This window comes from Oncorhynchus keta, chromosome 28 (genome assembly GCF_023373465.1).
Source record: "Oncorhynchus keta strain PuntledgeMale-10-30-2019 chromosome 28, Oket_V2, whole genome shotgun sequence".
In the NCBI taxonomy this organism is placed as follows: domain Eukaryota; kingdom Metazoa; phylum Chordata; class Actinopteri; order Salmoniformes; family Salmonidae; genus Oncorhynchus; species Oncorhynchus keta.
In genome coordinates this window covers 59,260,820-59,277,574 of record NC_068448.1, presented here as the reverse complement: position 1 = coordinate 59,277,574, position 16,755 = coordinate 59,260,820, and the positions used below count along the sequence as shown (strand labels likewise).

The following is a 16,755-nucleotide window of genomic DNA, read 5'->3' as shown; positions in this document are numbered from 1 at the left end:
GTAGCACATGTTTGAAACACCTTGTCCTTGTCAGTGTCAGTGTTTGATGCGATCAGGGACGTGTTTAAGAAGCTTTGGGAGGGGAGTGGGGGAAGAGGGAGGGGAGAGGGGAAGGGGGGAGAGTTGGAGCACTCCAACCTCACATATGGGTGAGCCTGAAGATGTCTGGCCTGTAAAAGCTTCCATATCCACACACCCCCCTCCTTTCACTCCCTCCCTCCATCATTGTTTCACTCCCACAGTGTCATCTGTCTCCGTGCTTACAGCCACTTGGCAGCCTACCACAGGTTTAGGGCAGATAAACATTTAACTAAATGTTGCACCCACTCCAAATCCAGGATTACATCCCTCTCATTCAATATTTGGGGTGTTTAAACACTTGCAGTGGATGTGGCTTTCTGCCTGGTCTGAAGATCTAAATCAAATTCCACAAATATAACCCAAGTGAGGGACACAGAGAAAGAAGCTGTGCTAGTCGTGACAATTCTAAACATGTCAGTACCGGAAATAATGTTATAACCATTCCTGGCCAGCATTTAGGAGTTTACATTCGAAGAAAGAAATCAACATTGCTTAGACCTACCTCTGCCATCTTGGCAAGCTCTGTCCAGTCAGCTTTGTTGTAGCTGCACATTATACTGGAGATAATGACCTAGAGAAAGAGAGAAGAATCATATACGACTGAGTGATAAATCCATTGCGGCTCAAACTAAAAGTTTCATTTCAACACATTAGAAAACAGATCTGAGAGGAGCAGCCATTATCCTATCTTTAAGAAGCACCGGCATTGTCCTCCCTCAGTCACAAAATCAATATTTATAATTTTATAAGATCAGGACAAATCCAGTGTGTTTGCCAGCGTTATTAAAACAATAAAAACACCAGAGAGAGGTACAGATGTAGGACCTTCATTTGAGTCCGTTTGCTACGGCAGGAAAATGATCCTGCAGGGAAAGGAAATATGGATTATTATGACACATTTTTGCTAGGGAAAATGAAGTCTGAAATTTAAAAGAGGAAATTACAAACTTCAGAAGCCTTTTTAAACCTTAGATACACTACAAGTGTAAAATGTCCCGCATTTCAGGAAAGTTCTCTTGCAACAGGGAGATCAAATTAAGATCCTACACATGTATTTGCAGGAGGCTCTGAGTGGATTAGACTAGGTCTCTCTCCTCCAGACATACAATAAGCCCTCTATAAAACAGGTTATATAGGCCCCTGCTTCTTAATATTGCCTCCCGGTTTTAAGTAATCACAGAAATAAAAAGGACCATGATGTATAGACATGATGCTGAGGATCCCCGATGGGTCCAATCCACAAAGAGGTAAGAGCTACTACCCCCATTGGCTGGGAGGCAGAGGACGTCTTCTGGAGATATTGAGGAACATTATTTCTGACCACATATATCTGATGTGCCTGCTTGGTGTTATAACTGTCTGGAAACTGTATGTGTGTGTGTGTGTGTGTGTGTTCATGGTCAGCTTATTGTATGTCTATACAGAGAAAATCATTGAAAACAGATTACATCTCTGTGGAATTAGATCACACTACAACTTTCCTTCTGTATCAACATTATAAAGGAATTCAAAGTAAACGCTGATGCTAAGTAGCTATTAATCAAGTACTGTGACTGCCTTGTACAGCTTCCTCTCTTCTTGCCATGATATTAACTGTTAAACTATGTTATTGTACTACGTATTAAAGTTGTAAAAGACAGTTAATGTTACTCGTTCCAACAGCAGGCCTTCTAAAAGAGTTAGGATCCAGGGGAGGACATTAAACAGAAAGGCTGAACCCCCTCCAGCGAGAAATATCTAGTAGATATACATCTCCTTCTAGCCAGGTACAGCATGAAGGTTCCTCAATCCACCACAGCAGCGAGACACACACCAAGACGCAACTCCAGCCCTGCTGTGGTTTAATGAAGGTTTAAATAGACCTAGATTTAACTGTGCAAATAAAGTGAAAGCTCCCCTTGACTCCATGACATTTACAATGGCCAATATGCAGGCCCTGCTTGACATATTAGTCATATTGGAGCTTTCTGTTTTCAGGAATATTAGACTTCCATAGGTGATGTTATGAGAGGGTACGCCGTCTCGGCTTAGCTAGTTTCTCGTCGTGTGGCTCGAGAAAGTGTAACTACAGATGAAACATATAAAATGGAGATGGTAAAACAGAGCAAAATGTACCATTATACTGAATAGTTGTCCTTGATGTTGTTTGGCACCTCAACGGCTATGGCACTGGTGGTGTGTGTGTGTGTGTGTGTGTGTGTGTGTGTGTGTGTGTGTGTGTGTGTGTGTGTGTGTGTGTGTGTGTGTGTGTGTCTCTCTCTCTCTCTCTCAACAACACAGTACCAAAGGCACTGCTCGGTCTAAACAAGTTACATCCACTGCAAACCCTCTGATGCTGTGTGAATGTGTGTGTTTGAATATGCGCGTGCATGCATGTGTCCATGCGCATCTTTGTATGTGTGTGAGAGGATCATCTTGTTATTATCAGCTCAACCACAGAGCCATGGAGCCCTGAGCTATACACTACAGAAATGACTTCTTCTTCCCCATTACCGCTAACAACACCATGGTATCCATGGAGATACCGGACATCACCTGGAAACTGTCACCTAGAGCCGAATCAGCCGATAGCCCACGGGAAAATGTGCGACAATTTTCGCTCCCTTCCCCCTCTCCTTAACTCCACTCTATTAGCACCACTAGGGATAATGAGAACACATTTGGCACTTGGTGGACGGCACCTCAATCGGGGCTATTTGTCCAGACTGCTCTGACCTAAAAAGCTAGGTGCTATTGGGGTAATTGGAAGGGCAAATAGGCCAGTATTTCCTTTGGTGCACTGTTTGTCAGAAAGAAGAAAAAAAAGTACTCTCTCTGTGTGCTTTACAGGTCATGGTACAGTTTGAGAGAGAGCTCAGTCTGGTCACGCACACACACTGGCATTAGCACCCCCCGTGCTCCTTTGTGTTCCAATGAAACATATCCCAGAAGCGCTAATTTACAGGGAAACACGGAGCTCAGTGCTTTGTCCTGCTTCATTCTGGATCTGTGAAAGGGCTAGGGAGGAGAAACACACTATGACTGATCTAAGAACCACAAGAGGCATTTCACACTGTCTTTTTTCATCCACCTAACAATAGCTGTTGAAGCGAAATGCAGGGCATCAGTGACATTATTCCTCTCAGACTTTCATTAACAATGGTCAGGGGAACATCAATGAATCCTTTGATACTGTACATCTGGAGTTTCCAAAAGTTGGGAGAACAAACTCTTAGAAATTAACAAATTACCCAGCAAACACGGAACGTTCTCAGGACATTAGGCAACATTCCCATTAGGTCCATTTAAGGGTATTTGCGAGAAGTTATTACTCTGATGTTCTGTTAATGGGAACATTAACACATGACGTTAACCTCGGGACCATAAAAGGATGTTCAGTACAGGTCCCGGTTTGGTCACAGTATCATGTTATTATAAGGTATTTTATGAAAATATACCCATTTGGTCCTGATAGGAAGTTATATATGGGAAATTGAATGACCACAAGGGGACGTTTCATTATGGTCAAGAGGACGTCGCATGATGGTCCCAAGGGAACATTCCCTGGGGGACATTAGAGTAAATCACTAAGTTACCAGCACATCACTGAGGACCATGTCAGGATCTTCTAAGGACGTTTTCAGGACTGTCATTTTACTAGTCTTCAGGACATTGCATGATGGTCCAAAGGAAACGTCCCTGCAAACAAAAATGAGTCGTATGGACGTCCCCGGGGACGTCACAAAATGGTTGCCTAAAGTGGTCAGGTCGTTGTGTCATCCCCTGGAAGTTTAGTCTAGTTCCCGGTTTGTTCTGAGGATGTCCCTAAGGATGTTTTCAGAATGTTTTCGGGCTGTTGTGTCATGATCCCCTGGAGGACCATGAAACAAAGTTCTGAAATGGGGACATCCCCAGAACAAACCCGGAACTAAACAGAACCTTCAGGTTACAATGACAACAGCCCAAGAACATCCTAAAAATGTCCATAGGACCATGACACAACGTCCTCATGACTTAAGCCAACCATTTCGTGACGTTTCAGAGACGTCCTAATGACCAATTTTTGTTTGCAGGGAAAAAGCATGTTGTCATTGTCATTGCAGTATCCAGCATAAACAAAGCAATACATTGCAACCCCTTGAACGAACGGCACTCCATTCTGCTGTTTCAATACAAGCTCATTAGACAGATATACTATGGGAGTGTGTCCCAAATGGCATCCTAGTCCCTATAGTCCACTTCTTTTGATCAAGGCCCATAGGGCAGTAACTTACCTTGTTGGGGAAGTCAGCTTTGAGCTCGGTAACACTCTGGCACCAGTAGGCTGCAGTCTTCTCACTGATCAGCTCGATATTGAGGAAGGAGCTCTGTCCCGGACCGAACATGGGGCCTGAGGTCGTCCCACGCACGATTCGGGGAGACACGTTGGTCACCAAGTCCTATACGGAACAAGAGAGCAACAAAACAATGTTATAGTGGTTATATAGAGTAAAACCATTAAGTGCACTTCAAAAGTGAAGAAAAGCTAGGGAACAAGAAAGCAACACAACAATGTTATAAAGTAAACCCTTTTTTAGTGCACCTCCAAGTGACTAAAACCTAGGGAACAAGAAAGCAAGACAATGATGTTAAAGTGGTTGTAATGTTATCGTCAACTCATTTTATTCAGTAGCACACTTACACGTGTACTCTTCAGATGAGACCTTTTCTATTTCTGCAGGCCATTTCAAAGTGGCTCTGTTAAATATATGTAATTACCTACACGTACAGTTTCATAAATCTACAGCGGTAGGAGTAAATATCCGAGCAGTCCTAGCTTTTACTTCAGTTGTTCAATGGATCTCTTCCAAGGCGTTGGAAGACCTGTTACCAGTCATACGTTCTAAATTCATATTTTTTTCCCTGTAAAACACCATAAGAAAAGACAATTACAGTAATATTTTATAAAAATACATGACACAAACTCAATAATGTTATTTCTTTTTTTTCATCCCAGGGTGCTTTGTGGTCTGAACTAACTTCATCTTTAATCAGATACTGACCGGTGCAACTATTTAGAAATACAGCCCAGATGATGAAGTGCCGTCAACACTGAGAGAAAAGCTTTTACATGACAAAATAAAGGAATTAATTCATCAACTTGAAATGATTTAATAATATATCTCAGTAGGAAGCTCTGTCTCTCTCTCTTGTTCCGTCTCTCTCCCTCTCGCTCTCTTTCTGTGTGTTTTATGCAGCATAAGGTTGTCTTTTTTTTGCTGAATGAGTACTTTGAGATCCCTCACCCCTTCAGAAGTCTCTCTCTCCCTCTCTCTCTCTGATAGATTTACCCTCCACGCGACAGAAACATACATCAAACCTGGCAATGGTTCATGGACAAAAAAATCTGCCAAACGGCCATAATGTCCAGCAGTAATTACATTCCTGTGAAGGGGAACAGGGGAAGAGAAAAGGAACAGCATTTTTGTGAAGTCCTCCCCTGGAAGTGTAATCAGAGTGCAGTATACATCACATCCAAGCCTGAGCCAGTCCAGGCCAGGGGAGGCAGCTGGCAGCTTACACCAAGCTAATGCGTTGACCAACCTGCTGATGGCTTTGGCACATCTCAAAACACATACAAGTACTACAAATAGAAGGTCACTATGTGTAGATCAACAAACAGTTGGCCTTCAGTGTACAGCATTAGGGGAAAAGGTACAGTGCAGATCCTGTACAGTAGCTAGCTTGTTTGGTTTGCATTGTGTTGCAACTTGCACTGTATATTGACCTCATACTTGGCCTTTTGAGGACATAACTTATTGTGTTTATTACTGTGCAGAATAAACTGGGTAAAATTGTAATTAATAGCTTGATTAAATCTAAAGTTGAATTGACATTATATTTAATATTACACATATTATTTTCCTAATTAACTAATGCCAATTAAAGTAACCATTAACAAATCTGAATTAATTTACATATATATTTAGGGAACAACCTTAATGCAAACAATTAAGATAATAGCATGGTAACTTAATTTCATAACATTTGGACATTTTTCAAACTACATAGACAAAAAACATTAATTAGCTGTAATTAGTACTAATTTGCATGTCTGAACAAGACGCAGCATGGCCACAATCCGAGTTCCCTTTTTAACACTTTATTTGCCAAACGGTGCTGTCGGTTCAAGTGTTCCACACTATAACGAATCACACTATATATAGCTGGTTCTATAGGATTTCACATATTCTACATCCCCCGCAAGCGTTAGCTTGGACAGTTGCTTATAGAGTCAAACCTACTTAGGGATATAGGTAATCACAGGTTTGTCTATGTCTATCCAGGATGAATATAATATTTGTCTTATAGAAGCTGGAAGAAGTTGCTCCTAATTTGTACAGAAACATTGAAAATAAATAGTGTTTTTCTTCTCCCCATTTTATCATAGAAGTGTGGTGGTACCCTCAGGTGACAAAGAAATAAGAAAAAAAGGGGGAGGGGGGGGCGGGCGAGTGTGGAGAATTGAGGCAGCCATCCCCAGGGCTTGGGGCGGATCTACAAGTTGCTATTTAATGAAGACTGTGACCAGGGAACATTACGCTGCTGGGCTTATTTATTATCAAGACAGGGCGGAACATGAGTTTTAATATTAAACTACTGGAAACCATGAAAATTGCCCAAAGGGAGAGCAACAGCATGCCACCGAGACACAGGTGCCACATACAGTGGCAAGAGATAAGGCTAGTCCCCTACTTCTCCTCCCTCCTCCTCCTCCACCTTTCTTTCCCTCTCTCATCTTCCACCTTTCTCTCTCTCTCTCTCCTCTTCCACCTTTCTCTCTCTCTCTTTCAATCTCTCTCCGTGTTACATAACAAAATACACTTAATTTCAACAGAATTGTTCAGCTAGCTAGACCATGTAGAAAATAGTAAGCCCGGTCCAGGTGTGACCGGAAGGCCTTTACTTGTTATTGAGTGCATGGATTAAAATGTCTGCTGAGTAGTCTGTGACTACTTCTTTCATTTCAAGGACTCCTTGCCTGGTTGGGAAACAGGGCTACCCTGCTGTCCCCTGACAAGAAGGATCGTGTCGAAATGGACAATGGTAGTGAGGCGAGCTGACTTCCCTTTCTCTCATGTGATTGGTTAACAGGTCTGTTTATGTTTAGGGGCCGACTTGGCTTTATCACGTCGACACAGGTCTCTAATCCCCCCAGTACAGCAAGCAGCCTTTTGAGAAAGGAACACATGCGAGAAATACTAATCAAATGCAGTGGACTGCACCGTCTGTGACACACACACACACACACACACACACACAAAGCCCCTCTTGTGATTTTGAGCTATATTCTGTGTTTATTAACACAAGCAGCTATACGGTCATTGCTTCAATGGCCTAAACATGGTAAATCCTTTCCACAGTTGGAATTCGAGAGAGAGAGAGAGAGAGGGAGACAGAGAAAATGAGAGAGAGAAAGAACGAGAGGAGAAAGAACGAGAGAAGAGAGAAAGAATGAGAGAGACAACATTTAATGTGTATCTTAACACATGCATCACGACACATTTACAGTTTTTAGCCGTGTATTTGTATGTGTTGAATATTTGAGAGAGAGAGAGAGAAATCATTTTAACCACATTTATCGTGGTGATTGGTACTGTCATTACTGCTAAGAGAGGTTGGGGGTAATGGCTATAACTGTTCAGTGAACACATTCTCTTTTAGGTTTTGTTCTTCTTTTTCCTTGTGATATTAAATGATTGTCTATTGTACAACATCTCTCTCTCTGAGGTCAAGAGCAGTACATACAGACTTAAAGGAGATAATCCTCCATATTAGACCACAGACTATAGCTAATACCAAGCCAAATATTTTACCATTCAGAGGCAGAGTGGCATGTCTGCCAGTAAAGATCGTCATCGGACTGAGGGTAAAACACACGGGAACTTCTTAAGAGTGATATAGAACAGCAAGAACTAATACAATGTACTCAAAAAGAACAGCTAGTACTTACAGTACCAGACAACATTTTGGACACACCTACTCATTCAAGGGTTTTTCATTATGACTAGTCTCCCAGTACCTGCCACTGAAAAACATGCCCACAGCATGATGCTGCCACCACCATGCTTCACCATAGGAACGGTGCCAGGTTTCCTTCAGACGTGATGCTTGGCATTCAGGCCATGGAAACAGTAGAAACAGGATGCGCCTGAGCTCAATTAACTGTCTCATAGCAAAGGGTCTGAATAAAGTATTTAAATTATTTTTTTATGTCAATGCGCAAAATATTTGCCAAATGGAGGGCGAAGGAGAGTTTTGTATGAGTCTCTGTGTGTGGAGTAAAGGTGATCTAAAGTTTTTTTCACCTCTAGTTGCACAGCTGACATGCTGGTAGAAATTAGATAAAACTTATTACATTTTTCCAGCATTAAAATCATAGGCCACTAGAAGCGCCACCTCCGGATGACCTCTTGTTTGCTTATGGCCCTACACAGCTCGATGAGTGGTGGTAAATAGACAGCTATGCAAAATATGGATTAAAACACTCTTGGTAAATCGTATGGTCTAAAGCTTATCATGAGGTATTCTAACTCAGGTGAGCAAAACCTCGAGACTTCCTTAATATTAAAGATTATGCACCAGCGGTTGTTAACTAAGTGACACAGACCACCACCCCTAAAAGCTTACCCGACGCTGCCGCTCTCTCCTGCCGAAGCATAGCAAAACCAGCTAGGATATTATCCATGTCCGAAATGGCCAAGTATCTGAGAAACATAGGATCACAGTTCTTCAGGTCCCATTGATAGGATAATCTCGAAAGGAGCTCGTCCAGTTGGTTCTCCAGAGATTCTACATTTGCCAATAGAGCAGAGGGTAGAGGTGGTTTATTTACGCGCCACTGTACTGTTTCATCATGGTGCCTGCACGTCAGCCTCTGTATCGTCGTCTCTTTCTCTTCCGAGAGACTGGGATTTAGGGTCTTGTCCGGGGTGAGCAGTATGTCCTGCGCCGCCAACTGATTGAAGTATAAATCATCATCCAAATCGAGGTTAGGGATTGCTGTTCTGATGTCCAGGAGCTCTTATCAGTCATAGGAATTGATGGCGGACACATTACGTAGTTAAGATCAGCTAATGAATTGCAGAATTGGTCAGGAGCCCGTAAAAAGGTCGCTATCTATTCTAGCGCCATTCTCAGACATTCCAGTGTTATTCTGAACCTAACCCTAACTGTAACCGTAGCAAGCGGTTGTTTATAAACAGATAGTTTGTTGATAGTAAGACTTGTAGAACAGATGGAATATCCAAACTATCCAAATAAACTGAGATAAACTGAGATAAACTGAGATAAAACCAAAATGAAATGTATTGTAAAAGTGTCGCTCAAAATTCTCAACTCCACGATACAATGGAGTTGAGTGGCGATGAGTTTACTTACAACTACAACGAGTCAGTATCAATCCATTCTTAAATGCGCACCCATGTATGTCCTGTGTAAAGGCTTTCTTTTCCTTGGCTGCTGCAATCTGTTTTTTTTTAATATAATAGCATTTTACGCAACCTCCGCCAAGGGAGTCGTTGTTTGTTATCAGAGGAGCAGCCCCGTCAATGCATGGCAGATTGGAATGTCATTTGTTTTCCAAAACAATGGACTCCAACTCCCACTGGCAAATCTATAAGAATCAAGGACGAGCACAGTTACACAGTAAGTGTTAAACAATTGATATTTATAAAAGTATCGAATGGTAGTGCATGTTTGCAGTCATAAACTTCACACTCCTTTGGAAAACAGTGCATTATGCGGCGCAATTTGACAGAACATAGAATGAAGTTTTTATAAAAAACTAGATTTCAACACCGAAATAAAATAACATCTTTACACGGGACAAACATAGGTATAAAGTACGCATTAAAGAACGGACATTTTCACAAGTATCGATTGATACCAACTCGATGTAGTCAGATGTACACTCTCCCAAAACGCATCGCCACTCAACTCCATTAAGATGTGATGTACATATTGTGGAGTTGAGAATTCTCAGTTAGTAAAAATGTAAACATGGCATTGGTCTTTTTGGATATAAAACATCTATAAGCATAATATGGATAGTCTCTTTGGGTATACTGTGTGTATCGCTATGCTAGCATGATGTTATGTAGCTGAACCAGAGCCTCTTGATTCCATTATTACCAAAACTACATCCCAAATGACACCCTATTCCAATAGGGCTCTGGTCAGTGGTAGTACACTATAAGAAATAGGGTGCCATTTGGGAGTCCACACATGAATCATTATAAACAGTCATGAAGGAAAAATCAAAGGGCTGCCCGCTCACTTCTCCCCCTCTGCAGCCAGCCACTGACCCATCAACAGCAAACTTCATAAACAAGGGAACGAGAGAGAGAAAAAAAATGAAAATTAAAGAGAGGGAAATAAAAAAGGCCATGTAGCAGTTCTGAGGAGTTGTGATCATCATTCATCTTCATCCCCCAAGTGCAGATGGAACACTTGCTAAGCCATCATTTATTGCTGGTGTTTACTATGCCTACTGTGTTGGACACACACACAAACACACACACTGGAGGTGGGGGAAAGGGCTTTGTCAGCAAGTGGGCCTACGCTATTCTCCAACACGAGATGGGCCATGGTAGCAAACACACACAAACACAAATACTGGAGGTTGGGGGAAAGGGGCTTGTCAGCAAGTGAGCATACACTATTCTCCTACACAAGATGGGCCTTGGTAGCAAAGCATTCAGTGTGTGTGTGTGTGTGTGTGTGTGTGTGTGTGTGTGTGTGTGTGTGTGTGTGTGTGTGTGTGTGTGTGTGTGTGTGTGTGTGTGTGTGTGTGTGTGTGTGTGTGTGTGTGTGTGTGTGTGTGTGTGTGTGTGTGTGTGTGTGTGTGTGTGTGTGTGTGTGTGTGTGTGTGTGTGTGTGTGTGTGTGTGTGTGTGTGTGTGTGTGTGTGTGTGTGTGTGTGTGTGTGTGTGTGTGTGTGTGTGTGTGTGTGTGTGTGTTCACGGTACGTACATTTATCCTTGTTGATGCCAGTTCAGATTCCTGACAGAGATAGCCTCCTCCGCAGTAATTATCTCCTATCTGTAACCTGTCAATTATACAACTCAGAAACCTAGAATCCATTACAACATCAAACAAATGTACACCCTAGGAACTTTGATAAACTGTATAATCTCGCTCTCTCTCTCTCTATTATCATTCTCTCCCTAGCAGATTCAGTATGTCTTTCATTCCAACGACCCTGACGCATTGACAAAAACACATTCCAAGATACAGCAAGACCTTGACTTTCCCTTTGTGAGGATGGTGCAAACTGAAGCAACAAGAAATACGAATAAAACAGGGCAGTACAGAGAGCGTACTCTGTAACCTGTTAAAGTATCAAAATGTATATTAGTGCTTTAACTGGACTGGACACACAGTCTTTTTTTACCCCCGCTAGCAGCATCATACTGATGCTACTGTGTAGGTGACAGAATGGCCCTGTCAGGGACTAAATAAATGAATGTCAAAGCCAAAGGATATTAGTCGGCTGTGATAAATGAAGAAGGATATTGTCTGTCAGTTTGGTCATTAGTCTCTTTCACCATTCACTCCTTCTCTGCTATCTCCCTCCTCCTCTATAGTCCCTCAAAGGCTAATACACACAGACATCGCTACTGCTACATATCTTACACTAATAACAACCATAGGCAATATCTATCTAACCATTAACAACGATAACGCAGTCACAGTAGTAAGGAGCGTTCGAGGTCCGAATCAAAAAGCAACTCTGTACTCTGTTTGCCACAGACATTGACATTGGAGTGACTTACATAGAAAGTATCACATCTATTGTTAAGTAGAAAATCTCCCCATTCTCTCTAACCTCCCCATTCTCTAGAGACCTGCTACACACCGACTTCCAACTGTCCTGTTGCTCCAGGGAAGACGAACCCCACACACACCAAATCCGCTACCTTCCATGTGTCATTACATCTTCTAACATGTGTCCTCCCTCATCAGTAATGATTGCTTCATGCTAGTGCACAAGTAGTTTCACATTAAAATGAAAACAAGTTAAATCAAACGTAGGTGATTTTGACAAGAATCGGTGGTAGAGAAACATGGCTGTCAAAGCAGTCGTGAGATCTGAGAGGTGTTGACTAATTGCTTGATAATTACACAGTGAATCGTCTAATTAAGCCGACGGTTAATTAGGGTAAGCTTGCGCAGCTTGCAAGTCTTTTTTGGTTTGGTGTAGGTGTGGATTTGTGTGTAGATGTGTATGCGTGTGTGTCAGCAAATGAGATAAAGAGAGATCGTGAGACTGCTAAAGAGTGAGAGATCGAGAGAGAGCGAGCGAGAGAGACAAAGGGTTGAAGTTCATGAAGAACTCCTCCAGACATATACAGTAACCATCTAACCATCCACAGCCTGTAGCCAATGCAACATCATACAGCTGAACCACTTGTGAAGCTTAAATGTGAATAATAATATTAAGAGCTCTAGACATTACCTCCCCAACCTCCCTCCCGCTCTGCAGTGGAGCGCCATTATCCTTTGTTTGCCTTAGGACAGGCCCTGTTTATTTTACTACCAATCTGAAAATCTATGATGTGGAATAGAAAGCAGCAAAAAAGACCTGGCATCGGAACGCACTATGCAGTCACACTCCAGCAGTTTGTATTCATTTAACAAGCAAATTAGAGAGGAAGTGGAGTTTGTATAGAGCCTGTATGAGTGTAGAGGAAGAGAAAAATACAGATGACTACAGCCTCATTAGCTACAGTTAGTTACATGTTTACCGGTTATAATATCTAATTTAATTGGGAGATCAAAGGAGTGGTGACTACCTCTTGCATGGCTCAGAGGGCAGAGAAACTACACTATGTATGCAAAAGTATGTGGACACCCCTTCAAATGAAGGCTATTTCAGCCACACCCGTTGCTGACAGGTGTATAAAATCGACCACATAGACAAACATTTGTAGTAGAATGGCCTTACCAAAGAGCTCATTGACTTTTAACACAGCACCATCATAGGATGCCACCTTTCCAACAAGACAGTTCATCAAATTTCTGCCTTGCTAGAGGTGCCCCGGTCAACAGTAAGTGCTGTTATTGTGAAGAGGAAAAGTCTAGGAGCAACAACGGGTCAGCCATAGACCACACAAGCTCACAGAACGGGACCGCCAAATGCTGAAGCATCTGTTCTTGTTTGCAACACTCACTACCGATTTCCAAACCACTAAACGTCAACACAAGAACTGTTCGTTGGGAGTTTCATGAAATTGGTTTCCATGGCCGAGCATCCGCGCCCAAGCTTAAAAAGCACCATGAGCAATGTCAAGTGTTGGCTGGAGTGTAAAGCTAGCCGCCATTGGACTCTGGAGCAATGGAAATGTGTTCTCTGGAGTGATGAATCACGCTTTACCATCTGGCAGTCCGACGGATGAATCTGGGTTTGGCGGACACCAGGAGAACGCTACCTGCCCCGATGCAATGCCAAGAGGAATAATGGTTCAGGCTATGCCAGTGAAGGGAAATATTAACGCAAAAGCATACAATGACATTCTAAATAATTCTGTGCTTCCCATTTTATGGAAACAGTTTGGGGAAGGCCCTTTCCTGATTCAGCATGACAATGCCCCCGTGCACAAAGGGAGGTGGTTTGTCGAGATCCTTGTGGAGGAACTTGACTGGCCTGCACAGAGCTCTGACCTCAACCTCATCAAACACCTGTGGGATAAATTGGAATAGCGAATGTGAGCCAGGCCTAAACGCCCAACATCAGTGCCCGACCTCATTAATGCTCATGGCTGCAAGTCCCTGCAGGAATGTTCCAATATAGTGGAAAGCCTTCCCAGAATAGTGGAGGCTGTTATTGCAGCAAAGTGGGGACCAACTCCATATTAATGCCCATGATTTTGAAATTAGATGTTTGACGAGCAGGTGTCCACATACTATTGGTCATGTAGTGTATGTGCCAGAGATCAGCTTTGTCTCATATTCTCATCAAACTCATCCTTCCTTCCGATTGCCAAGCTACAGCTCGTTGTGACTTTATCTGAATGTTACTTGGCGTGATACCATGCAACAGCACATCATTTTGTTTGTATTGGAAAACTGGAAAATGTATTTTCTCAGGGTTTGTTTGGTAAAAACATTTTAATTAAGCTGAGACTTTGCAAGAGATATAGAAAACTAGAGCTGGTTTTGAAATTAAAGCATGTTATGGTGCCTTTAAGGACCTTCTTGATTCTAAGTAACCAGAGTAATCCTGATATACAGTATATTCCAAGAAAACATACATCAATTATTATAGTTTTATTGGAAAGAATGCATCATGCACTTTTCCTACAACTGATGGTGCAAACAGTCTGAATCGTGCAGTAAAGCTTATTATATGAGTCAAAAGCCAGTCCGGTTCCTACAGGATGAATAACATGCTAATTACCATGACGCATGCAAGGCTCCATGCTATTTACTAGTGGTTAAAACCATCAGAGAATCTGTGTGGCATCGGCAGAACACGACCTCCTCACCTCTTACTCTTAATAAAGATGCTGGAGCAGTTGATTAAACTGTGTTGTTAATAAGTAGAGTTAGATTCACAGAGTGCATGAAGCAGAGGCCTGTGGAACTGTGTGTGTGTGTGTGTGTGTGTGTGTGTGTGTGTGTGTGTGTGTGTGTGTGTGTGTGTGTGTGTGTGTGTGTGTGTGTGTGTGTGTGTGTGTGTGTGTGTGTGTGTGTGTGTGTGTGTGTGTCAATGTCGGGCCATAACATGTGTGTTAACAATGTTAGGGTTACCATGGAGATGTAGTTACTGTTCGCCACCTCATCAAGGACACGTTTGTGTAATGTTGTAAATGTGGAGTGGGGAGATCTGCTATTATCTCTCCCTTTAATTGCTTTTGAAGTAAATGCAAAGCATTATTCCATAGTTGTTGAGAGGAAGTTGCTTACGTTTGTTGGATGCACTCGATAAGTTCTATGAAACATGTTTTTTTTTTAAGTACACAAAACCTGCAACTTCTCTTCGAAACATCATCACTATCTTCTTTACCTGTGACTCTGTACTTTTGGCACAACAGTTAAACTTGAATGCGGGAGCTTCTAGGACCGAGCAGAAAATGTACCCATCAGGGCTCAGCCAATTACAGGTGTGATTTCTACCACCCTGAGACAGTCAAACTGAGACAGTATGGTCGCTAGCTATTACAGGTAAACTATCCCGCTGTTACGACCTCAGTAATGTGTGTGTGTATGCACGCGCATATATACGTAAATGTGTGTGTGTGTGTGTGTGTGTGTGTGTGTTACTGACATCCATCTAGAGATGTGGTAATTAGCCTCTGAAACATAGCACCGTGTATCACTCACAGGGATTTAGCAGCTGGGTAATTGGTACAACGTAAGGAAAAATGTACTTGTCACTCCTGAGGAGGGAAACGGGGCTATAGATCAGAGGCTTAGGGGGAGAGAGACAGTGGCCCACTGGCCCCCGTGCTCCCCCTGTTTCAGACAGAGCTCTCACAGTTCACAGAGTGGAAGAGGAGGCCAAAACGTTGGCATCGCTGCATTGTTTTTCATATGCAACACAGTTAATTCATTCAGATTAACGGTAGACCCCCCTAGCTTTGTTCTATTCTCTCCCTTCTCTTCCTTATGCTGGGCCTTATAATAGCTGGTTAATTCACATCACATTCTTTTCTTTTTTACACAAACCCTAGAAACAGCCAGGACGACGATCCTCATATTCACCCAGCAATCCACTGTGCATCTCAAAGCGCTATCAATGGCAACACACTGTAATGTTATGATAGGAGCAGCCAGCAGTGAACAGCACGAGCGAGCAAAAAAACAGGATATTAAAAAAAATCGGTAATCTGTGTTTAAGTTGAAACGATACTGAAGGAGATCCGCCTGTTTCATTCATATTGACATTAAGAACTTCTTTATCGCTCTCCCTAAAGAAAGCTCCCCGAACAATTTAAACCAGCAAAGCACACAATAAGGAATAATATGATTTCTGTTTACTGAGATATCAGCTGGTATTTTGGCGCTACACTGACAGCCAATAGCTACAACAGTATATTAGACCCCAATCTGGCATCTACAAATGTCAAGAGAATGCGAAAGAGGGAGGATGTGGTGAAAGGGATGGGTGGGGGGGTGTCACACATATGTGTAAAATTATTTTTTTTAAACCAACAGAGTTTACATAAACATATTCTGAGGCTGAATCATTATCATATGTGCAGCTGTCAATCTTGATGCTTCAGCTGAGAGCAAAGCGCCTAGGAAAAGAGTATAGTACAACAACCCTATACCCAGGTTGACCATGATTTCTCTCTGAACTCCCTTGGTAAGTCCAGGCATGGTACATTAAGCTCATTCAAAAGCCAGCAGAGGTGAAATACTTGTAGCAACAGTAGCAAGCCCATATATCCAGGCTCCTTCTCTCCTTCTCTCTTTCTGCTCACGAAATCTCTCTCTCTCTCTCTACTCCCTCTTAAAAGAAACAGAAAGTTTAACTTTTCAAATTGACAAAGGGTCCGTCCATAAAACAAGTGATGGAGGCAGTGATATGTTTTCATCAAAACAGGGACAGCCACGCTCGCCTCCTGCTTTCTCTACATCAGGTATCATTTACAAACTCAGCGAGGCAATGTGGGCTTCCAGTCACAAATGAGCTGCGTGGATGAGGTCG

At 42.4% G+C, this 16,755-nt stretch overlaps 1 protein-coding gene across 2 annotated transcripts in view; it reads right to left on the bottom strand.

Annotated features, from left to right (window-relative positions):
- The window catches only part of LOC118361160 (dihydropyrimidine dehydrogenase [NADP(+)]-like), a 237,050-nt gene that overhangs the window by 96,336 nt on the left and 123,959 nt on the right, over positions 1-16,755 (bottom strand). For both annotated transcript variants that reach the window (XM_052483339.1, XM_052483340.1), the window contains 2 exons: positions 4,335-4,499; positions 584-652 (listed from right to left, as the gene is read on the bottom strand). In XM_052483339.1, coding sequence (XP_052339299.1) covers positions 584-652; positions 4,335-4,499 — 234 coding nt within the window. The remainder of the gene's footprint in view (positions 1-583; positions 653-4,334; positions 4,500-16,755) is intronic.